This window comes from Lipophrys pholis, assembly GCF_963383615.2.
Source record: "Lipophrys pholis genome assembly, chromosome: 20".
NCBI classification, from domain to species: domain Eukaryota; kingdom Metazoa; phylum Chordata; class Actinopteri; order Blenniiformes; family Blenniidae; genus Lipophrys; species Lipophrys pholis.
Window position 1 is genome coordinate 3,819,309 of NC_137648.1, and position 25,581 is coordinate 3,844,889.

At 41.0% G+C, this 25,581-nt stretch overlaps 2 protein-coding genes across 3 annotated transcripts in view; one reads left to right on the forward strand and one right to left on the reverse strand.

Annotated features, from left to right (window-relative positions):
- Positions 1-8,024, forward strand: part of LOC308125437 (cadherin-6-like) — a 78,517-nt gene extending 70,493 nt beyond the window's left edge. For both annotated transcript variants that reach the window (XM_080489170.1, XM_080489169.1), the window contains 4 exons: positions 1,027-1,148; positions 3,833-3,950; positions 4,034-4,285; positions 6,602-8,024. In XM_080489170.1, the coding sequence (XP_080345296.1) occupies positions 1,027-1,148; positions 3,833-3,950; positions 4,034-4,285; positions 6,602-7,104 (995 nt within the window). In that variant the 3' untranslated portion in view covers positions 7,105-8,024. The remainder of the gene's footprint in view (positions 1-1,026; positions 1,149-3,832; positions 3,951-4,033; positions 4,286-6,601) is intronic.
- Positions 8,025-13,513: 5,489 nt separating this feature from the next.
- The window catches only part of drosha (drosha ribonuclease III), a 130,701-nt gene continuing 118,633 nt past the window's right edge, over positions 13,514-25,581 (reverse strand). The window contains exon 32 of the mRNA XM_080489084.1: positions 13,514-15,047. Coding sequence (XP_080345210.1) covers positions 14,917-15,047 — 131 coding nt within the window. The 3' untranslated portion in view covers positions 13,514-14,916. The remainder of the gene's footprint in view (positions 15,048-25,581) is intronic.

Genomic DNA, 25,581 nt, shown 5'->3' on the forward strand with positions numbered 1-25,581 from the left:
GACGAGACACAAGAAATAATCTGATAAAGTTGGAAAGTGATTTTATTTCCAGTTTAATGGTGTCACCTCCGTAAGGAACATGCCTTTGAGGGAGGTGAAAGAAGATCCTTTGCAAAACATTGAGCAGATTCTTAATGTGTATTGTTGATACTGCAGAAGGAATATTTACAAAATACACATTTCTTGGTATTTTGATTGAAATTTGGATCCACAAAAAGTAAGAAAACCAAATGTACCAGTGTGGATTCTTCAATTAAACACAAGTTGTCTGATGAGACTCAGCCTCATTTACAGTAAAAACAAAGTGCTGCTGCTCATCCCACCAATGCATTAAGGACGTTAAGAAAGCTTCCAAGATCAGTTAATGTCAAATGGCTCAAAACAAAAAATGTATTTACATTCCGTGATTATTTTTCTGATATATCTAATCTAATTTTCACAAAAAGCACATTCTGTTAATAATTTATACTTCTAGGTAGATTTTTAAAAAATGTTCATGTCCCTCGTTTTGATGCAGCATTTGTAAGGAACATGCATTTGTAGGATGAACTCATGCAGATTAGTTTGTTTTTTTTAATGGTTATTTTTCTTAATGATTATTTTTTTACAGTGTTAAGTTTCTCCCTAAACATCATTTGAATGTTTTCATTTTATGTTATCGTCAAAACCTACATAATACATAATGTGTACAATAAATAAATAAATACACTCCTTGTAAATAAATCAATATAAATAATAGAATGCTATGAATATATTTAGATATACATATATACGAAATGTAAATGTAGGTCATTATATCATTAAAATTAACATAATTAAACACAAGTGATGATAATAGTGACTCTATACTCAAAATAGTATTTTGTATTTTGCCGTATTTTGTGTATTTTATCGTATCAAAGACCAACACTGCCTTTTGATTCCACTCACATGTTTCATCCAGGCTGCTTTCGCTACCAGAAAGAAAAAAAAATTAAATGAAATTAGTGGTGTAAATTCTCCGTGTCCACCTCTTGTGTCTCCCAGACAACCCGAGACAGTCCAGCAGCGTGCCCGTGTACATCAGAGTGCTGGACATCAACGACAACGCGCCGACGTTCGCCACCAATTACGAGACGTTTGTCTGCGAGAACGCCAAGGCGAATCAGGTCGGTTATTACCAAGCACAAAGCCGTCGTCATGGTTTCATCTCCACCTCCCCCGGTGCAGCTTGTAATTAGGAAGGAGTCTTTGGAAACCTCTCAGGTGTGTTTTAGGCGACGTGAGGGCAGAAGCTGCGTCCTGGAGGGACACGTCTCACTTTCTAAGTCGGTAAAACTTGACATGTCTGATTTTTTTTTTTTGTTCGTTTTTTTTTGCTATGAAGAGTTTAGAGAAGGAAAAGCCGCATTCAACACGGTTTACTTTCAATACCGTCACAGCCGGCGGCGTCTCCCCGGCTGTAAGCCTGCCGCTGGTCTCTTGTTGAAACTCTTAAGCGCTGCGACGCGTCACACACAAACACTGACGCCGGTCGTTTGGTTTCACTGTGACTCGTCTTCACACTCAGATCAGACGCTCGGGGCTCAGCAGGGATCAGTGATGGAACTCCAGGGCAGACTTTATTATCACCGCGTTGGAGTCAAGAAACTGGACCTTACAGATCTGAACGAAAACACTGGTCAAACAGGAAACTCCTACTTGTTTGCTTGTATTGCAAATTATCTTCAACGAATAAGACTTCATTTTGTCTATAAGACTGAGGCTGGTGTCAAATTACAAGCCTATACATATCTGTCTATGGACTCTATCAAATATTTATTCATTGACTCATACATACAATATGTAGATTAGTGAAGACGATGAGGCTGATGCCAAACTACATGAACGTACATGTTTGTAATTCATATAAGAATGAGGCTGATACTGAATGACAAGAATATATATATATATTTTTTTAAATTTAATTAGTCTATCCAGGTGTCCACTGACAAGCATGTTGCCATCTATATATCCATGTAAATATCTATGAAAAGTGCATATGCATGTATTGAATATCTAATAGTTAGTTATATTATCCTATATAAAATAGTCAAAATGAGGCTGGTGTTAAATTACAAGCAGCTACATATCTGTTTATGTAATTCATTATATATTTACACATCAATATGACCATGTATATATGGAAATATTGTATTTTTTTTATAGAAGAATGAGGCTGATGCCAAATTACCTAGCCGTCCATCCATCCATCCATCCATCCATACTGTGTACAGTATATGAGAATGAGGCGGTCGCAAAATTAAGAGGTCTATCTGTCAGAATGAGGCTGGTGCCAAATGACATGTAGAATGCAGAATTACTTCTAACATACACAGAATATGTGTCTATCTATAATGGGTATATAGTACAATAACTAAGCTGGTGCCAAATTACAAGCATCAGAAATACATCTAATTACATGATCCTTTTATTTTTTTATTAATGCATGTATTTCTGTATATTTATCTTCGTGAGTACATGTATACACTTTCACACAAAGCTCATCTAACTTTACTTCTAACACTGAGCACCTTAAAATAACTTTTAAGCGCGATGCTTTCATCCATCATCCAGACAGGAACATGTTTCTGAGTCGGGGATGAAAAAAACGTCACACGGTGTCTTTGTAGTCGTCGCAGTTCTTGTATCTTTGCACCTGTTTATTATTGAAAGAGTTCTCGAGGTATTTTCTGCCTTGTTAACTCTTTGCCTTTTAACAACTCCCCCAAGAATCAAACAATCCCTTCAAAGTGAATTAACTGTGAGGTTATTCATCACAGCGGCTGGTGTTAACATTAAGAAGCAGTTGCCAAACCCTAATGAGGTTGTGCTGCTGATATCTAATTAGATGATTTACAGCTTCACAGATGATGTATATCACCAGAAAATAGAATGTAATCACTTTGATATCTCTGGCTGTATTAAAGCTTTGTGTTGTAAATTAGGGACCTTGGCTTTTGTTTTCCTTTTTTTTAATTTTTTTTAAACAATCTGTTTTTAATTTGTGTGTTCAACAATACGCTTGAAGTCAAAATACAAGCATGAGCACACATACACACACAGAGAGAATAGATATCTTATGCAAGAGGCTGCTGTCAAATTACAAGCATGTGTCTTTATGTTTGTTTTTGCATATATGCATGTGCTCTAGGAGTGAAGCTGGTGTGAAATTACAAGCATCTCTATATTTGCTCAAATCTTTTGTATTTTGGACAAATCTATCAATGTAAACCTGTTGAAAATGAGGCTGGTGTGAAATTACAAGTTATATCTATTAATCTATCGATCTAATCAATATTATACTGATGTGTTTACATCGGTATAAGAAAGAGGCTGGTGCCAAATTACATGCATTATCACTCACAGAGAAATACTGCAGAAATTAATCTGTGTTCCTGAATGTCTTCAGTGGCCTGCTATAGTTAACCTAACTATAACAGGTTAATAGCACAATAATGAATCTGGTGGCAAATTACAAAACAAACATACAAACAAAAACAGTTTGTTGTTATATGGATTTTGGATTTAAATTTTAATGGGCTTTGATAGTCGAGTCATTATATACAGCTTGCAGTTGTTGTACCTGTTGCGTTGCTGTCAAACTGTACAAAAACTCAATGAGGCTGGTGTCAAATTTCATATACAGCAGCAGTTACTTTCCTGAAGTTAGAAGACAGTTAAAAGATTGCATATTCAAAGTTTCCTGAAATCTTTTGCAGTAGTTTTTTTTTTTTTTAACTTTAGTGGTGTTTGTTGAAATGAATAATGTGTGTGTGTGTGTGTGTGTGTGTGTGTGTGTGTGTGGTTGCAGAGGATCCAGACGGTGAGCGCCACGGATCCCGACGAGCCGCTCGGAGGACACCGCTTCTTCTTCAGTCTGGCCCAGGAGGCTGCTGGGAAGGCAAACTTCTCTGTGCGCGATAACAAAGGTGAGACCTCGGCGAGCTCGCGTACGGAAGACGCACGCCAAACCTTCTCGAGGTATTCATGCGACGGCTTGTGCCCTGCGCAGACAACACGGCGTGGATCGTGACGCGGAGGAACAGCTACAACAGCCTGCAGATGAGCGTCTACCACGTGCCCGTGGTCATCACCGACGGCGAGTTCCCGATGCAGAGCAGCACCAACACGCTGACCGTCCGGGTGTGCACCTGCGACCGCGAGGGCAACATGAAGCTGTGCAACGCCGAGGCGCTGACGGCGAGGGCGGGGCTCAGCACCGGAGCCCTGGTGGCCATTTTGCTCTGCGTCGTCATCCTGCTGAGTGAGTCGCTTCTCCTTTCCACCACAGGGGGGCGTCGCTGGAAATCAGATTTTACACTCGGAAGCTCCTCGCAGGTGTTTAAGAGGCAGTTTTGTGTTTCACTCCTTAATTTGATTCCCGCCTTCCTGTAGGCGGATTATTCTGCCAGTGACCAGAGCTGTCATCTTAATTTGATTTGAACAGCAGAGATCTGCAGCATCTCGGCTGGCTGAGCCGTAACCCACACTCCTGCTCCGGGACAGAGAGATTTCAACATCAAAGTGCCGCCCAGTGCAGCAGGATTAGCCTCGGAAACACCTTTTACTGCGCAGCTCCAGGCCTCAGATTCCAGCCAATCCCTCCACATATAGGAAGACCAGCCAGGACGCAGAAATGTGACTCGCACAACTTGTTCCCGTTTCCCTCACAGACACTAAATATACTTCATAAACTGATGTGGAAAGAAGGAGTATGCAGGCGTTTGTGGTGTTTGTGGAACAAAGTGTGTATTTCTTCATCCTCGTGGTCCTTCGAAGGCTTTCTCATATTATCCTCACAATCATTAAATACCACCTGCACCCGCTGGAAGGCAAACTAAACTTAGAAAAGTGAGGAAATCAGCACTTTTGTTTCAACATCCATCACCTAAAACCCATTAATTGATGACTTTGGCTCAAGGTACTGCCTTCATATTTGGAGCATTTACTAATTAAAAGCTGCTCCTTCTAATAGTCTGACAGGCTTTAAACCTAAACTTAACATATTTCACAAATAAGCACTGGCATCCTCATTTTAATGCCTCACAATTCAGCAATATATTATCACACAAAACTCAAAGGGAAAGTCTTCAGTTCGGGAGCCATAATTTGGCAAATTTGCAAGCATGCGGCACCTTTTGTAAAAGCTTTACAGCGAAGAATAACCCCTGGAAATCTCAGCCGTCGTGCTTGATTAGTTCATTGTCGGTTGTGATTTCCTCCATTCTGTACGACAAAATCCGGCCCTCGTTTTATCAAGCCTGGATGTCTTGCTGGTTGTTTGCCACGTCGACCTTGTTCCTGTGAAGTACGGAGCTTTGCTGACTTCCACTTCTGCATCGTCAATGTCCCAGCGCAGGGGAAAAGAGCCATGTTGAGACATTTATGAGTATTTATTGAAGGTTTTTATAGCCCCGCCCACACTCCCTGGAAGGTCAAATTAAATTGTACGAGCACTTTTGTTCACATTCAGATTCGACACAGTTTGTGTTTAATTGCATTCAGTTGAAAAAAACCCACAGAAAACCTGATGGATTTTGGCTCAAGGCACCAACCTTTTATTAAAACCTTTCCTGAATTTTATTATGTTTTTTTTATTTTTTTTTTTATGGCAGGTTTCGTAATATTTGGGAATTGTGAACTTGAAATTTTGAGTTTTGATGTCTCACTTTGGTTCAGCGGGAAATTGTCGAGTTGGAAAGTTTGGAGAAAAAAAGTCTTTATACGGCCACAATCTGGCAACTGTGGGGCACCGATTTTAGACGCTGCTGGCAAAAACTGCGGCCGTCTTGCATGAATAGTTTGAGTCTAATAGCTCGTTTTGACAGGACACATTTCCGAGTCCTCGATGTTTCAGGATCTAAAGGACATAGAAGTTGGACGCACGTTTGAAGCCGTAATTGATCGTTTCAAGTCACCGCTTTTAGATTCTGTATTTTCACTCATGAGGATCTGATTCGGACTCTACAAACTGGTTCTTACATACGGTAAGGTTAGCCGCCGTAGAATCCGAATCAGACTCTTCGTCTTGAATCCTGCCTGAAATGTGCAGATGTGACGTGCAGTGACCCAGATGTCTGCCGCGTTAAAGAGTTTGATTTTGATCATCTGATTTCTGGAGATGGAGGATCAATTATTTGTCACGTTTAAATTTGCTCCGATTTCTTTTCCAGCGGTTTATACGCCGGGATTGCATTTTGTCCAGCTGGATAATCTGAGTTACACGCTGATTAACCCAGAGAGGGAGGTCAGCGTTGCGCTCGTCACTCGAGACGTCACGGCGGCCGTCCAGAGGTGGTGTTTCTGGAGCTTGGTGCTCTTAAGCCCAGCTTCCTTCATGTTCTTCAGCTTGCAGCGGCTCCGAGGAGCCGGAGATACATAATGCATCCTTGTGGTAGCAGAGCCTGTTCTACAAAGTCAGACAAAGTCCCTGAACATCAGTGAACACTCACGCAACATCGAGGATCCCCCGCGGACCCTCGCCGGCCTTCAAAACGGCGAGAGAAACAGAGAGACAAAAAAAAAAAAAAAGGGAGGGGAGGTTTAAACCGTTGTTTGTTCTCTGGGTGTTTTTCCGTAGTGATCGTGGTGCTGTTCGCCGCCCTGAGGAGGCAGAGGAAGAAGGAGCCTCTGATCATCTCCAAAGAGGACGTGAGGGACAACGTGGTCAGCTACAACGACGAGGGCGGCGGCGAGGAGGACACGCAGGCGTTCGACATCGGGACGCTGCGCAACCCGGAGGCCATCGAGGAGAGCAAGCAGCGGCGGGACATCGTCCCCGAGGCCTTCTACCCGCCGGTGCGACGGCCCACGCTGGCCCCGGCGCGGGACAATAACGGGGACGTGCGGGACTTCATCAACCAGCGGCTGCAGGACAACGACAGCGACCCCACGGCGCCGCCTTACGACTCCCTGGCCACCTACGCCTACGAGGGCAACGGCTCGGTGGCCGAGTCGCTCAGCTCGCTGGAGTCGGCGACCACCGAGGGCGACCAGGACTACAACTACCTGAGCGAGTGGGGGCCGCGCTTTAAGAAACTGGCCGACATGTACGGCGGCGACGACAGCGACAGGGATTCCTAACGAGAGGAAGAGGAGAACGAGACAAAGGAAAGATGGTTGAAACTTTTTTCGGGGGAGGAGGACAGAGAACACGAGCGCCGTTCGTCCGAAGTGCCGCCTTCGATCACAGCCGTCCCTCCGGTGACCACACGTAGGCTTTGTGCGTCCAGTCAGTGTTAGTTGCGTTTTGGCGAGGGCACGGTGACAAACTGTGTGTCGAGACTCTTCTTTTCTTTTTTTTTTTTTTCAAAAAAAGTGTGTTATACGGGGGTGTTATGCGGCCCAGATATATCTACCCCCATACTTTTGTTTGTTTTCTTTACTTTTTCTCCAAAGCTGCCTGTGACGGACGTATGGAAGGAGCAGTTTTGTAAACCAACAGAAATATGCCTATGTATTTTTCAGTGTTTCTGGGACTTCAAGAAAAAAAACAAAAAACAAACAAAAAAAAAAACATGCTGCATATTGTGAGTTCTATCTTAGCTTGTGTATGTACGGTACTACGATACAATACGCTGTACAGTCGTTGGGTTTTTCTAGGAGTTTCTATCCCCCCCCCCCTCTTTCAGCCTCACAGGAATCTGAGCCTCCGAGGAAGTCAGAGAAACTTGTTTAGAGGGCGGCGGTGATTCCCAACCTGAGGTCGAGAAACTTCAAGCTTTACCGTCAAAACTGGTAAAGAAAACCAGACCAGAGTCTGAGACCTCGGGGTTCCAAGGCTCTTGTTGTCAAAATCACAAGTCATGAAAGCAAACAGAATTCGACACTTTCTGGAACCTGGAGCAGAGCTGGGACGTTTCTGAACCAGAAGTTTGACTTCCTGGTAAACTTCTGGCCAATCAGAGGCAAGGTTGGGAAACACTGACATACGACACCAAACTAGATTAGAAAAAAAAAAAAAATCTGTTGTGAGGAGGAGGGATGATTTACGGCTCACATTGAAAAAAAAAAAAAAAGACCCATAAGCCACCGCGGTTCGTCACTTTCGCAGTATCCTTCTCGCGCGTCGCTTCGTGGGGTTTAATCTGAAATACCAAATGTTTTGGAGCAGATTTCAGGTGCAGTGTTACTTCCTCCGCTACGATTAGCATCCAGCGAGCTAGCGTTAGCGCTCACGTCCGACTACGTAGAATTCTGGGAAAGAGCCAACGAACTCCCGGAGACAATAAACGTGAGCGTCAACACGTTGTGGGTCGTTGGCGTTAAAATACTTCCCCCCACCCCATTTTGTTTTTAGCGGCCGAAGGTTGAGCAGCATTTACACGCGAACGTTCAGAGTTGGAAGACGTCAAAGTAAATCTGTCAAAAACTTTTAAAAAACAAATCAGCAAAACAATCTCGAAAGAATTGCCTTAAATTACAGGAAAATCGAGAGAAATGTGCAACATGATGACATGAAGAGAGCAAAAAATACAAGGAGGGAAATAAAAAAGAAAACAATTTAGTTTACATTTTAAGATTAAAGTTCTCGAGAAAAATACTTCAGTTTGACTATAGTCGCAATATTCCATGTTTTACACTGATTTTTTATACTTTATGCTTCATTCCATGTTGAAAACTTGTAGAGGTTGTTTCAACTTTTCTTGATTTATTTTTCACATTAATTTTTTTTAAACTTAAATTCTCACACTTCTGATCTATTCCTCGTGGGCATCTCTTCGTTTTTTAAAGTTCATATTCTCACCCTTATTCCAGACATTAATAATGTTGATCAAAAATGTAACTTTATTCTTATTTTTTTAACTCTTAATCTCAAAATTCTGAGAACAGTTAGCTTCTCAAAAGCAATTCAATGGCAACATCACTGACTTTTATGAAATTATAAATCCTAATAAAATCTCTACATTTGGACTTCTAAATACACATTTTACCTTTATATAAACATTTAAACTTCTTTCATAACACTACAGCATTATAACTGCTTTGATTTGTGACTCAAAACTGTTTTTAAATAAAGATTTTTAGACGTTTTTAGTTGTAATCGAGGAGAAAAAAAACATTTCACTACATTTTAACACTATTCTCAGAAACAATCATTCACACTTTTCAAATATTTTTGCATATTTTGCTAACATTTTCTCAGTATTTGTACTCATATTATCAATTATCAACTAATTCTGCGCTCAATGTTGTGACCTAATTGTCAATCCCTAGACTTATTTCTAAAATATTGACATTATTGTGAACATTCTGAAGTAATTCCCAATATCATGTTTATTTTCAATATTTTGTCATTCTGAATATTTTGACTTTTAATCTTTATTTGTTGACTTTATTCTCAATATCTCAACATAATTCTCAATATCAAGACTTCCTGGCTCAATATCATGTCCTCACTCCATTCGCTCAAATTTCATCAATTTAAATTGAATTTGTACTTTTAAACTTTACTCAAACTACAAGAAAAGCTCTAAAATCCTCCTCCGATTTTTTTTCTCCCTTCATGTGTCCCAAACACGCGGCTGTCGAAGGTTCTCAGTTTCCACGTCGCCTGCCTTTTCTCTAGATGTACCACCCGGGTGACATTAAAAACGATGCTAAAGCAAAGTTGTTTTCCTGTGTGTGTCCTGACAAGCGCTCAGTCGAATGTATAAAAATATAACGGAGCAGTAAAGTGAGAGAAACGTGCCAAAAAGCGAAGAAACAGCAGTGTTATTTCCCTTTGAAAGACGCTGCAGTCTGCTCCCCGCCTGCCCTTTTTATCGCGCTCAGACTGTACAGCGGCCAATGTTCGGGCTCCGCTCGGCTGATTTCCTGTGGGACGAGCAGCCTTTTCCATAAAGATGTTTATCAAGGGGGCGCCTGACCTTTGAGCGCCGTGGAATTAGGTTCTTAAACCCGGAGGTGTGTCCTCGGCTCGGAGAGAAGGTCAGATCCTGCGGCGAGAACAGGAGGGCGTTTAAATTTTAAAAAGAAAGGCCGGGAGGAGGGGAAAAAAAAGGCAGAAAACGTCAAAAAATGATTCTAAATGGTCAAATTAAAGATGCAGCGTGTCAGATTTGAGTAATGCCACCTTTGTGCACTGGGTGGCAGTAGTGAGTCATTCTTACACGTTACCATAATTCAATCCAAATGGTTAAATTATCATGTATTTCACATCTATTGCACATAAACACAAAAATATTCAACGTTTATTTTTAAAATATTCATTATCACTGTAGCATATAATCCAAAAATATATACTTATTTTTTTTCCAATCCGAGGCCATAATTTTCCTAAGTGTTATACTGTTTTGTGTACAAATACAAAATTTTGTCGTCATTTTTTTGAGTAATGTTATGAGATGCATATATATATATATATATATATATATATATATATATATAAACCTGTTCTTAGATTGAATGTAGGGAGAGTTAAAGTGACTCAATCCACCCTCTTGTGGAGCAAACTGGAACCACAAGGCTACAGCTAACTGATTGACACAGATTACTTTTACAGTTGTTTTTGACTAAAAGTATAACAAACTGTATAGTTAAGGTCGTCATACGCTAGGAAATGAGAAGGCACAGCAGCTCGTAAACATGCAAAATTGGGGATGTCATAAACACACAGACAGTATTGACTCACTGCGCCATCTTGTGGAACAAAGTGGTACATCCACACTGAGGGGGCTACGTTAGCTAGCTCACTTAATATTTTCGACTGAAAATACTCCAGAGGGTACTTTTAAAACTTTCTTAAAGCTCTGAAATGAGGCGAGGTCAGAAGGACATCAACACAAAAAAAATCCTTGCTAACATGAACTTTGACCTTACGTTAGCGACATGCTAACATGCAAAGAAGCTGAAATTCATCGCGTATAACAGCAGCCATTTTTTTTTCTTCTCTCCAAGCCTTTAAATTAAATCTAATTAATGAAACAAAGATTGGGAAACTATACATTTGTTGTTCCTTTTCATTTTTTTTATTTTGCCCGTCTTGTTTTGTTTATTAGCTTGTTGCCTGAGCGCCTGTTGTGTAAGTGGCCATTCCAGACGGCGGCGGCGGCGCCACAATAAGCATTTAATGGGTTTAAAAACCCTTCACTCTAAGAAAACTGCTTCTCCGCCTCAAGGTACGACGTGAGGTCTCAAATGGAAATCGACATGACAGCAGCATTCACCAAGCCCCCCCCTCCCTCTTTTCTCTCTCTTCAGTCTCCATACTGGGTGTCAGCGTATCGCCATTACGGAGACGTTCTTGTGTTTCCCTTTGGAGGGTATAATTGCCTCTGAGCATTGGCGCCGCGCTCCACTAAGATAACGGGAAACGTTACTCATCCACTACGCCACCTTGTTGGGTTTTTGTTTTTTTTTTATTTAAAGCTGAGGCTAGACGGTGTGACACCAACGCCCCCCCCCCCCACCTTTTTCTCCCGATACAATAGATCTGTGGTTGTTGATGTGTAGACACGGCCGGCCCCGGGGTCCGGCCCGGCCCGGCCTCCACTGCGCTATATTCTGTTGGTGACAATGTGGTTGAGCAGTTGAGTTTTCGTCAATGTAGAAACAGTCCGAGAGGTTGTGGTAGTGTTACAGGGGCCCCGAAATCACCGGCCGTCCATCGATCTGCTTTGTAAACCGTAATATTTTGTACTGAATATTTATATGACACAATTAAATATCTTTAAAAATCGGACTCTTTTTTTTTTTCTTTGGGGGGGTGATTTCTTTTCGTTCCCGGGTTTTCAGATGGGTGTGGCGACTTCATGAGGTAATTTCCTACAATTAGAGCCAATTTTGGCAGTTTTGGCTCAGAATGCTTACAAAAAAGGCTGCAGTCAGCTGATTAACATTGAATTGTACCTTGATTGTTCTTTGTACAGTGGAAATGTGTGTTTAACGGCACATACAGACAATATCTTGAATCTTAAACACTACTATGAATATTATAAAATGCAAGCGTATAACGGTAATAATTGGAAATATAAAAAAGATTCTTAAAATCCGGATTACATTTTGAATTAAATCAATTCCAATTCATGTGGGTATAAATAATTATTGAAAATATTTTGAATTCAAGATAACATAAATGGCGAGTTTTCAAAATCTGTAGTGATGAAAAGTCTTTGTTATATAGTATTTCTGGACTATATTCATCCCTTAATATATTTTCTCACACACCACCATACTCTTTCATTGCTTTAAAATCCTTTTGGAGTTGTATATCTTAGACGAAAAGTCACCTCCCTTGTTTCTTTCCCTCAAAGTTATGGTGGAAAACGGAAACTTTTATCAGAAAATGTGACGGCACCCTCAAGATAACAGCTGAGCCTCGTTCCTCGGGCTCACAGGTACGTTGGTACGATCTCCCTCAAATCTCTGAATAACTCCACCTGTCATAGTCATTAATACCTCCAATCCAGAGGCGACGCAGCTGAGGAAATTGTTAATTAGACAATCTATAATTAAGATCTGTTCCACAGCCAATCGGATTGGGAGGTTAGAAAAAAAATTATAGCGAGAGAAGACAAAAAAATATATAAAAATTTGATTATTAGAGGATGAGTGGCAGACGTGAGACCAACGGTGGCACCGAAAAGTGGCTGAATATAATCAACTCAACCTTTTTAATTAGTGTTTGAGGCCTTTCAGCGGAAATCGAGAGGATTTTGAAGGATTACAATAATAGAAAAAATAAAAGAAAAAAAAAAAGATTTTTGAGTGACTGGATCAGAATCTGGGAGTTTATTTACAAGCTTTGACGGTTTAATAAACATTTCATTAAAAATGTGATTTTCTTTACTTTGTTTTGAGCTTTTCAGACAAACTGTGTTTGGACAAGGAAACATTGAACAACATAAGGCCGACAGAAACGCACCAAACAACATAAATAACGATCAATATAGACCATCATCGTAAAAAAAATTTTTTTTTAAGTAAATTTACCCCAAAAAATCTTCTAAAATACTAACAAGACACCTTTGTGATAATTTCCTGTTCATACTCATGAAAATGTTTGTTAACTTTTTAAGAGTTGTAACTCGGTATATCATTTTTTTTTCTAATAATTCCTTTTATGTTCACTAGGTGGCAGCAAGGAGTCATGGACTATTTACTGTAAGTAAATTGAGCATCAAAAAATTTCAGGTTCTTAATTGTGCCCGAGTGTTGCGTTGCGTCTTCCATTCTTGTACTGAATGCAGGTAAATGTATCACTTCAACTGGCTCACTGCACCCTCTAGTGGTAGAAGGTGGTGTTACAGGACCGATCAAGCCAGTGCCAACTCGATTTCTATGAAAAATTAAGATAATTATAAGTATTGGTGACCTAAAATATTACAATGTGCATCTTTAAAAGAGACACACATATTTTGATATGACTAAATAGACTTGAAATATTACAAATTTAACCTAAATGTCAAGGTTAGTTGAATCTACCAGCAAAATCTCATCCAGACAACTTCAACAATCTGCAGAAAGAAAACTTCAAAAAAGTGCTTTTCTCGGCTTTATTTGTCACACTGTGAGCTCCTGCTGTGGTTTTACACTTAAAAGAGAATCCACATTTATTATTAGGCCACAAATACATAAGAGCATAATTCAAACTCTGACAGACAAATCATGACACGATCTGTTTTATCTCCTTATGTTCCACTTTCTCTCCAAACTTGGTAAAAAAAAAACAAATTTTAATGCATGAAATCATCAAATCAAAACGTTTTTGCAAAGATCCGTCAGACCAGATCACATCCTGGCAGGACAAAAAAAAAATAAATCAAAAATCCATGTTTTTTTCTTTCCTGCTGTGGTTTTTACATTTAAAAAGTGAGTCTGTATTGAATTATTTTCCAACAAAGCACAAATATTTGACAACATGAGTGCAACTCCGAACGACCAAACGGCATAAAACATGACAGCATGCGGCCATACATTTCAATCTGAGTAAATAAAGAAAAGTTTACCCTAAATTCAAGGGCGAGAAGGAAAAAGTGAATTGCAAGACACTTCAGTGACGTCTTCGTATGTGGACAGGATGTTGTTTAGGATTTAGCTTTTTACGTCAAACTCTAGTTCAGCTAAGTTTGACTTAATAAACGTCAAACAGCTTTAAATGTGACTTAAGTTCTATCAGTTTCACCTTAAGTTTGACTTTCTCTTCCAAATTTCACCCGAATATCGAAAGTTAATAGTCAAACTTAAGCAGTTATTCACCAGGATGGCTGCAATTTTCCTGCTTTATTTCGAGCTCATGATGTGGTTTTACACTTACAAGTGAGTGGAAATTCATTTATTAGCCAACGAACACACATTTGACAAAATGAGTCTGGCTGAGACGGATTAAGCAACATTAAAAGTGACTGAATTCAGGTCTGTTGGTGAAATGTTTCATTTTCAATCAAAAAACACATTAAAAAAAGATTATTTGTTAACAGTCAAAACTACCTTCGAATCACTTGTGAGGTTCACTGATCACTTCCTGTCCCCAGAAATACAGTTTGAAAACAAAGTAGTCTAAGTATAGTTCGGCCGTGTTGGTTATATTGTGGTTTTACCTTTAAATGTGAATCTATACTCAACAGAGATTCAGATATGACCGAATGTGAGGGACTAAAACTGGGAAAACGGGTTAAGTTTGTTTTAAATTTTCACTTCATCTTTAAAAATCTAGAGGGAAAAGCTCATTTCACCTTCAAATTGGGGTTTTAAGAGTGAAATCTCGCTTCGAGTCTCCTGACAAGTCCATGCAGACACCTCAGTGATCACTTCCTGTCTGGACGGCTGCCATCATCTCCTTGAACGACGACCCCTCGGCCCTGATTGAGCCCCCCTGCCGTCGACCGACGAGGAAAGAGAAGAAGAAGAAGAAAAAAAAAAAAAAAAAAAAAAAAAAAAAAAAGGAGGGCGCTGTCACTTCCTGCAGTCGTCCGACTCGTCGGTCTCCTTCTCCTGCCGCTCTCGTTCTCGTCTCATCTCCTTCAGCTCCTGTCTGTATTTCCGCTCGATGAAGCGCTTCTGATGAGCCATCTGTGGGAAGTTATCTGGTACGAGGGGGGGGGGGGGGGAGGCAGAGCGGGGGAGGGGAGGGAGGGAGGGCGACGACAGAGGAGTCGACCAAGGAGAACAGATAAAGAGAGAGACACGGAGGCAGGGGTGTGAAGAGACAAGGTCAGTTTCCAACTGGGCGAGGACGGCAATTTAGGGCTCAGATTGCAGCGACTCCCGTTTCCCCGAGCAAAATGTCATGCTGTCACTTTGGTGAAATGAGCGAAAAATGTCGCAGGCGGCATTGCGACTAAATTGCCCCGGTGTTGTTATTTCATTAATAATGATGAAGTAACAAGAAATTAGACAGGCCTTGTTTGGTTTCAGCACAATGGCGATGAGATCTGATAACATAATTACAAGTGAACATTTCTAAATGAGATCTGTAATAAGATGGTGGCGGCGGGGAGGAAGGCAAGCGCGCCGGCGCCGGCGTCACGTAAAGGCGGCGGAGGGACAAAAACACAAAAACAAACGAGACTTTTTGAGGATTTTCTGTAGATTTAAAAACCCTCTCGGATGAGACTGCTCCTTTCTCGATTGCTGCTACCTGGCACTCCACCAGCAAAAAAAACCAAAAAAAAAAAACAACCCTCTAACTTGAATGCAGCTTTGGCTCCGGCAGCCATTAGTTTCCAAAGAGAAGTTCTGAAGCAGCCTCCGTTTGAGTTTTGCTGCTCGCTGCCAACTTGGCTGCGGCCAATTCCAAATCTGATGCGGGAGCTGGTGGGGAGTCTGGGTACAAAGTGCTGCGAGGCCCGAGAGAAGTGGGAGAGAACCTGTTAGGACTCGTGTCCATCAGGGAAACGCAGCCGGAAAAGTACCTTCAGTCCAGAAAACTTCTCCCAGAAAAAAAAAATTAAAAAAAAAAGATTTAAGGAGTTAGAGGAGGCGGGCGGGGGTGGGGGTGGGGCTGACGAGAGATTGTCCGGGTGGAGACCTCATGTTCTCCCTGTGTCGATCATCTAAAGACCCGCTGTGTCCAAATAAACCGAGCGGTCTGTGTAACTCTTAATCTCAATAAAGTTTGTATTGAACAACTCAGCAGAATCTCTAATGAGTTGACGGGAAAATAAAGAAATAGAATTACAAATTTTGCTTGTTTCAAGGTTGTTAGAATCACAATGACACATTTAAAAAAAAAAAACACGAACATAAAAACTATCCAGCGGACGTCCAACCAAACTCAACCTCTGAGCTTCATCTCATCGACTCAACTGTTTACACACCGACGCTTGAATATGTGTAATCATCAGCGAGCAAACTGATTATGTCATTCGTAGAATCTCAAACGGTTATATGTAACCTGAATCGTTTTTAATTTTATTTTCTACAAGTTAAAAATTACTTGCCATAAAAAAGGGAAATTTTTTGGTGCTGTTCTTCTAAAACTTCCTCATCTTGCAGTTTCTGCTTCCATCAACCCGAGGTGTTTGGATTATTTTGCCGTTTTCCGTCCTTCTTTTGTCTCTTTGCAGGTCGAATGACTCGTTCTTCACCTCTAAGTGTGAATCAGATTTCTAAATGTTAAAAAAAAAACGTCCTTCCGCTCCTCCACTTCTACCCAGACAGATTGAAAACAATCACACGTTATTGATCACACTCCAGCATGAAGTGCCACGATGTGACTTGTTGAAACACAAATACAACTCAAGTAAATGGAAGATCCGAAATGGAAATATTTATCCAAGAAAAGGACATTTGGAAATTAGCTTTTTTTTTTGTTAAAGAACATGACTGAAGAGAGACGGTGAAAAAAAAAAAAAAAAAAAAAAAAAAAAAACCTTCATTAATCCAAATTGTTGCTGATTAAATCGTGTTAATCAGTTGATTAAATTTCAACGTGGGCCGCTACCAACAATTACTTTCAATTTTAAGATTTTTATTTTTTTTTCCCTCTTTCTTAAATTCCATTTTAGATGTTAATCATTTATTCTGTGTGGAATCAAAACAACAATGTGGAAGAATGCCAAATGCAATCAAGTCCAAGGACACATCAACGTCCTTTCATTAAACTTATGAGGCCAAATCTTTTTTCATCTATTAATTCCCTAAAAAACATGTTTCGTCTGAATAAATTAAATCCGGCCAGAAGGAACATTTAAAATCATCCTACGTTTGGTGTAAGTTTTTTACTTTTTTTAATTTTATTTTACTGGAATACTTACTTGCTGTATAGATACTTGCTGTATTTCTGGCAGCAGAGGCTCTGCTGGTAATGGTGATATTTATAAGCTCAGGTAATTTTCCATTAAGTGTTTACATGACTGTGTCTGCCCGGAGCTCGCTTCAATTTAAAACAGCATGCATGACAGCTGCCCAGTGGCTTGTGTCTCCTTGCTGAGACGCACATTTGACTGTGCAGTTTTTCCACTCGCTGACCGTGACCATGCAAACTCAGACAAATTAGACTTTCAATACTTTTTTTTTTTATACCCTTCCTACACTCACACAACCTTTATAGGGACACGACCCACACTAACTGATCTAGGAATAGTTTTCTATAACTTATTTAAGAATGTGCAAACTTAGTCCATGAATCTGTTTTTGTATGTTTTCTTTACATGTTGGGTTCAAAGTAAGAATAAATACGTCATGCTGATAGGAAAAAGACATGCGGTATAAACTCAGCTGTGACCTGTATTGATTCAAAAATGTCTTAATTCTTAAAATCTATTCTATTGAAAACTTTTAATGATTCCGCTCCGATTTAAAAAGGATAAACAGATTCATTAAACTAAAAAAGGGATTCAAATTTAGGTTAGGTGCCAAATGATTTATTTACAATCTCACTACATTGTCACATGGAGTCTTGTTTTTTCTTTTTTGTAAAGGTACATTAGCATCTTAAATGAGCACCATCTACTACCTTTACTTCCTCACTGAGTAATACCGTAATTTCTGGACTATAAGCCACTACTTTTTTCATATGCTTAAACGATGACGCAGCTGATTTATAGATTACAAGCTTCATGCCATAGATACATGGGTGATGCGTTCAGGTGCATCACGTAACTCCGACCTTTTTTCCTTTATTTTCCTTAAAAAATTTTGTTGGTTGCAGCTAATCTTCAGGTGCGCTCAGTAGCCCAGAAATTACGGTATTTTGTATCCTACAGTGGACTGTGTATGAAAAATTTTCTATAAGTCGTAAACTCTTTTAACATCCTTAAATCACCTCACCTCACGTGGATTTCACTTCACGGCCAAAACAACAGAAAATGTGAGGCGATCTGAACACTGTAGATAGTCGACATTATCCTCTGATAAGTGGGAGAATTTAATTAGAACTATCGCCCAGGCTGCGGACCCGCCGTTGAAAAAAGATGCGCCTCGGGGTTCCAGCCAGCGCTGCGGAGGTTTTGTTTGTACCGTGTTAGAAATGCACGCCGCGGGAGCGGAGGCGGGAAAAGACGCTGCTCGCATGTTGGACCGACACATTATCTGCTCGGATTGTGTTCGACCTCCTCCGTGGTGCTGAGAAGAAGTTACTTAGCAAATCACTTGAAAACACATCAGTGCAATTGTTTCTTTTAGGGAAAGCTTTCAGACAAAAGTTTAATCGGCGGCATTTTTACATGTTCAAACTAGATTTTGGCTCCGTTTTGCATCGCAAGTAAAAATACATTGATTTGGGGTTTTTGTAAGAGAAACGTTTTGTGTTTACACAGCAACTTTTTGAAATTGATGTCCTGTGGGGCCACTAGTGGGTGCTGTCGTTTGTTTGCTATTACTGGTGCCTCCCAACTCACATATCCACTGTCTACATGAAAACGGAGCCTGAGGATTTTCAAAAAGCTGCATTTTCCCCATTACCATGAAGACGGGAGTTTTCAAAAGGTTGCGTCTTCCCCTTTAAGACAGTTTTTCAAAAAGTTGCGCTTTGGCCATTTTCCACAGTCACGGAGTCAGAGTGTCGTTTTCAAAAAGTTGCATTCCCAATGGCTCCGAGCACCGTTGTCGCGTAAACAGACGCAAAAAAAGTTTTGGATTTTCACGTGAAAACAGACCTTGAGACAGGAAGACAGACAAGGTACCTTTGACCTGTTTTGTCAAAACACGTCGAAGGGATCTTGAAAACAAACCTACTTGCCTGAATAGAAGAAATCAAAAATACTTCAAGTACAAGGTTTTTACAAGGTACCTTTGACATGTTTCGACTGTGCTCTTTGCCTCAAAAGATGAGAGCAATAATATTTATGAACAAACTAAAGGCAGAATGAACTTAATTGAAATATCTAAACTTGCTTCTCAAACAAATCTTTTGGTTTTGATGCTCGCTTGCAGGTCAAATATAAACAATTCAATGTGACTGCGGAAAGGTTTTTTTTTTTTTTTTTTCCCCGCTGTGTATAAAGTAGACCCAGCCTGATTCGAAGGACAACCCATTTCTCCTTCTGATTGTCAGGAAAAATAGGCCACGAGAGGCGAAAAGGCCACGTAACCCTTCAGTTCTGATAATAAAATTCAAGGATCTCCTATGTTAAATGAAACACTGAAAGAAAAAAAAAAAAAAAAAAAAAAAAAAAAACCTCCCATTAACATATCGTATGTGTGTGACTGGATAAAGGATAAAGGATAATGTATTCTTCCTCCTGCGACACTCTAATTTGTCATTATGGCAACAGAGAGGGAAAGTGCATGATAACGGCAATATCCCATTAAAAAAAGAGAAGAATCAAATGAGGGAGGAAAAAAAAGGAGACACGCACACGCGCACACACACATGCATGCATGCGCGCGCGCACACACACATGCATGCATGCGCGCGCACGCACGCACGCACACGGAAAACAAGCAGTCTGTTTCAATATTCTTTCGGTGAGTAAGCAACACTTGGAGGGCCTCGGAGAGAAAACTACATATTGCAGTTAAAATATGGAAATCACCGGCATTTTCCCCCTCTGAGATGACGTGAGAATAACCCACTTGAGAGGAGGGAGGGAGGTAGACAAAAAAAAAAGAAAAAAAAAGAAGAAGAAAAAAAAAAACATTGGCCATTTACATTGTTTAACATGCAGCACAAGAGCAATCGTGGGAGAATGCTGCTGCTGAAGAATACACAAGGCTTTTCATTTTCGGCCCCTCACAAAGGTGCGGTGAGAATTCTCAGCCGTCAGGTGCTCGGCTGAAAAGCACCTCTTGAGGCGGCGCCCTTCGCATGCTGATGAGCGTTGGCCGAGACGTTGACGTTAGACGGGTTTCTTCTGTATGTCAACAGCGCTGTGATTTCTTCTCAAGGACAACGGCGGCGGTCCTGAGGCGCCTGATGCTCAATGACTGACTAGCTATCGCCATAATCCGGATGTTAGCTGAAGTTGCATCGGTTGTTAGAGGAAGAACACTTTTCCTTCACCTGGTAAGTCAACCCAACTTTACGTATTCAATTACTCAGTCTTAATTTATATTTTCTGTTTATTCCGGCCATTTTTGTTTTTCATATTTGCTTTTCTGAAAGTCGTGGTTGTGGCCTCTCGTCAGCAATAACAAGGTGCTGCTCATCAGTAAACAGGTTTAGCGGAACAGTAACTGTTAAGTCAATAGGAGGTTCTGACATGATTACACAGGCTGTAAAAAGGATTATTTTCGCACTTCAAAGTACAGATTGTGGTGGTTATTTCCATTCAAATACTGCACCACAACATTTGGTACCAGAACCCATCTTCTCATGGCGAAAGAACAAGTGTGATGTTTAATTTCATGTACTTTTATGTCATTTACCAATCAAATGTGGTTGGGATAAGTGATCAGAGACAGAATTATCAGTTGTGTGAGTATTTGTTCCCTTGAGTTTTGGAAACCTGTGTTGGGTGCGCCACCAAATATGCTCTTCTCTTTCTTTTATTCTTGTGAAATGTGGTTGGGTGTTAGGGTTGGAAAATTAAAGTTTCCTGAAATAGTAACCGTTACGCCAAAAGAATGCTAACCAGCTCGCGACTAATCATTTTAATGAGCGGGATGGAATGACAGCAGCCCTGCAACTGCTCGTCATCGAAGTACCGCATTTTCTGTAGTAGAAGACGCATCTGTCAAAGAGTGTTTCTTTCTAAAAGTTGCACTGGTGTCAAAAAATACACATTCATTTTCATCTTCAGACAAAACTGCACTGGTATATCTTGATATTTAACTTGTATAACAAAAAAAAAAAAAAAAGGACCTGTCGTCGAGAAAATACGGTAAATTAAGTGCCGTACCTGTATTCTTCAGTCAGTAGTTGTAAAACACAGAAATTTTTAGGTTGCAAAGCTCCTTGACTTGATTACTTATTCGCGGCAAATGTCCACCGAGCTGTGAGAGGACTTCAGAGTGGGCCGCTCCGGATGAGTCCATCACCTCCAGCTCAGGATCGCCACATCCGTCAACAAGCCAATAGTGTGACGGTACAGCGCTACTGATGAGGGGATTTCCCTACCACGCTAAAGGGCAAACAAAAGACTTCAGCCAGTGAATGAAGATCCTGCATACTGTACTTTGCTTTGCCTCTATCCATCCAATGCTTTTATCCAGAGATTAAGGGGGGCGGGGGACTACAGAAAGACTGTAGGTCCCTTCCAGCGACTAGCCAGATCCTTCCCTCATTCAATAGATATTGCATTGTTTGAGAAACACTGTGAGGAGGCTGGAAATGGCGAAGGAAGGGAGGGGGGGGTCGTCTTAGAGAGAGATTGGAGATTTTAAACAGACAGCACCATATCTGTAAGGATGAATAATAAATGGTTAAGCCGTTTCCATGTATATTTGATGTTGCCTTGGAGTGCACCGAGCCCTGGGGCCCCTGAAAGCGCATGCCGCTGCCGCCGCCGCCACTGCCGCTGCCGACTTCTTCCAGGCCGGCCTACCTGGCTGCTCTCAGCTCGATTTGTTTGCACTCATGTTTCTCCCGGCCGGGGCCTTGTTTAACATTTAATACTGCCTTGACGGATACAGGCAGGAGACTGTCAAAACGTGGGCCATCAAATAATGAAATGTGAATCAGCCGAGCCACCAGCGGATCGGCTTCAGACACGCACGCCAAATATTGGGAGGGTTGGTGGTGGTGGAGGGGAGATGGTGGCTTTAATGAGCTCTGAGCTGTCTGACTGAACACAGCCGTGTCTCTCACCTCTCCGACACCGCTGGAGCCGCCGATTGTGTCAGCCAGGAAAAGCTCTGCCGCAGAAACAAAAAGTTCAATCCGGCTCAAAGTGCTGCTGATACTCGAGGAGGCTTTAAATAAAACATGGAAATGAATCCCGACACGTTGCAGCCGAGATGTTTTCGATCCGCCAGCGAAACAAGGTAGGGCTGTTGTACCGAGTGGAGAGACGGTGTAGCTGGAGCTGCACAGAGGGCCAATAAGACAATCAATGAGGAATTACATGACACCGGGGCTAATGTCCTTGATTAGTCTTGCTATGCGAACAAATGAAGCGAGGCCCTTGACAATCACACACGAGACAATGCGGCTCCGATAGGAGTTAATGCGCCAGGCGCTCCTGCAAACTCTCATTATATGAAGCTCATGGTCAGGAGAGGCACGCGTTCATCAAAGACGCGTTCAAACCCCGCTGACTGACCTTGCATATTTATCTCCACTAGAGGAGCCTTCGACGAACAAAGAGAACATGAACTTTTGTTGTTTTTTTTTTCCAACCAAAGCATTTAGTTTAAAGCTGCAACGGTGATTTATGAATAATAAAAAATGATCAGCCAACAGTGTTTCATTAGAAACATGACCTCTAAATAATGAGCCCCATCTGTAAACGGCGGAACGGGTCAGGTCAACCCACAAAGCGCCGGTGGAGGTTGTTCAGACGTGTGCAGCCACATTAGGGATGCAAATGAAGAAGGATTTCAATTATTAATTAGTCTTTTTGATCAAATTATTAAAGGTTTGGTTGCGATTATGGAACATACAATTGCTGCTTCAATGAGGGCTTTGTTTTTGTTCTTTCCAACCAGACCTGCTCATTATCGGCAGCTCTTGTCCACTTTTGCAGACAGTTTGACATCTTCAAGCAGATTCACTGAGAGATTAATCTCAATAGATACACTCGTGTATTTGCACCATTGATTTGAATGCTTTTATAGTTTAATGTGACGCATTTGGATGTGATGTGTATATCGCCTTGAGCATCGTTTTCACTTTTATTCAATATGGCAGTGTGTATAGTCGTAAAAAGTTTGAACATTTCCAAGTCCAAGCTACTCGTTGAAGCAGTTTTGTGTGATTCAGAACTGCTGTATTATAATACTTCTAATTTAGATGACCATATACTATATATACTAGCGCATTTATAGAACTGAGAAATCGGTTACCAGTTTGGAAAGATAAAATGTGGGAGTGTCCCCCCCGTCCTTTTCTTTTCTCAAGTCTACCTGGAAACATATTGCGGACAAATAAACAACATTGTTGTCAACACTGCGATTGACAAGCTTTCTAAAACTCTACTCTTTCTTTGTGACACTCTCAGTTATGGTATAGTACTTCCCACATACAGAGGTTGGAGCATTCCCTCTTTTTATAATTCCCTTATGCACATTAAGCTCCATGTGTGTAACAGTACGGCTGCATGATTTTGCAAGTTTTCTTTTTAAATTACAAACATATAATAGTGGTGAACGCAAATAGATGGAAAGACAAAGTGGGGAAAGTCAGTTTCCTTGCTTTGGGAATGTTCCCTTTAATGCACCACTGTAAAAAAAAAAAATAATAAAAATTATCGTGGTTTTTAAAAGTTTTTAAATGTATAGTTCACAAATGGAAGTTGCAGAAAGTCCGATTTCCCAACAAGTCGGCCTTTAAAAAAATCCTATCTATAGACGTGCTTCCACGCTTATGGATTTATTGCTATTTTTAGAAACAAGCAAACAATGTCATGCTAATGAAGTCATTTAACCGTGATAAGGCTGATTAGGAACTACGGCTTCACATGCACGTACACAAAGGTCATTGTTTGAGTGACGCCACATTAGTTTCTTGAGGCTCTTTGAAATTTCCCACTATGCCACGAGGAAGTTCCCAGTTTGATAATTTCAAGATGTATAGTTTTCCCCAATCAGAGGTTGGACATTTCCCACTTCACGGTTACTCCCGAATGCATCTTGAAGTCTCGTTAAAATTCCCGTGTGCTTAACAATATTGCGGCCTGATAAAAAAAAATAAAATCAAAACAACGATAAATGTTCAAAGTAAATTAACGATGTAAGTTCATGGAACTTGGAAATCTTAATGGCAAAGCCTGATTTTACAAGTGTAGCCTACAAAAATCCACAAGGAAATGCCAAACAACACTCTAATCATTTATAAATGTCATTTTCGCACGTATGGGAATATTGCTGTTTTTAGAAATTAGAAAAGTGTGTCTGCGATGCTAATGAAGTCGTTTAACTGCGATACGGCTCATTAAGAAATACGATACGGTGAATGTGTGTCGAGTGACGCTACATTACTTTCTTGAAGACCTTTGGAATTTCCCACTTTTCCATGCGGAAGTTCCCATTTCAACAGCGTTACGATTTACGAAGTCACCCCTGAACGCACCGTCTGAACTTCCCATGCTCCCCGACTCGCGTTAATCCGGGCTTGACGTCTTTAAACTGCTGCTCGTATCCATCAGACAAAAACAGGCCTTTTTCTTTAAAGCCGAGCCGGCTCCTCGCAGCGAGACAGGCGTTTGGGAGCGCCGGGTGAGGCTAAAGAGTACATCAAGCTGACGGGCGACTTGTAAATTGGCGGGTTTAAATGAAGTGGCAACACAAAGTCAAACAAAGCCCTGGAACTGGAAGCGTTTCGCTCCGGAGGACGGGAGACTTGAAGGGACGGTTTTAAATTAACTGACCTTTTTAAAAGGCATTGCTAATCTAGTCACATGAAACAGCAATTTATGAGGAGGGGAAATGTTCATTTACCAGCAATGAGCATCTATCAATCACTGTGACAGAGGTGTACACTGGGGAGAGGAAACGGGAGGAATTAAGGGAGGGAGGAAGACACGGGAGAGAGAGTGTGTGCACTGAACTAGGCCCTCGATAAGAGGAGGAGGAGGAGGAGGAGGAGGAGCGAAGGGGACGGGAGTGAAGAGCGGCTTTAAATAATGGCAGCCCGACTCGGATGTTTCTAAAAGCGAGCGGAAAAGTGGCCGAGCGCACAAACAGTATCAATCACAAGTGGCTGGAGGCCTCATTTATGAGCCAAAATGAAATCAAAGTTTGACCTTCCTGCCCTTCGCAAGTTCTACAATCCTGGTCCAACAAAACCATTTGTGTTGACCTCCAGCTAATTAGCCCAGTGAAAAACAAATTGTGCGTTTGGTTAATGTGGCGGGCGCACGGATAGCACGAGAACCCGATTTAAAAAAAAATTATTGTAAAAAAAAACAACCCAACAACAAAAACCCTCCTTTGCACTCTCAAAGTAATGGCTGGTTATTATGCTGCCACATACATATGCATGGAGCATGAGGCGAACGGGAGATGATGGAAATGGCTTGTGGATGCGTTTCAGAGAGCCCTGTAATTGTATTTTTTTACTTGGCGGGGAATTAGACA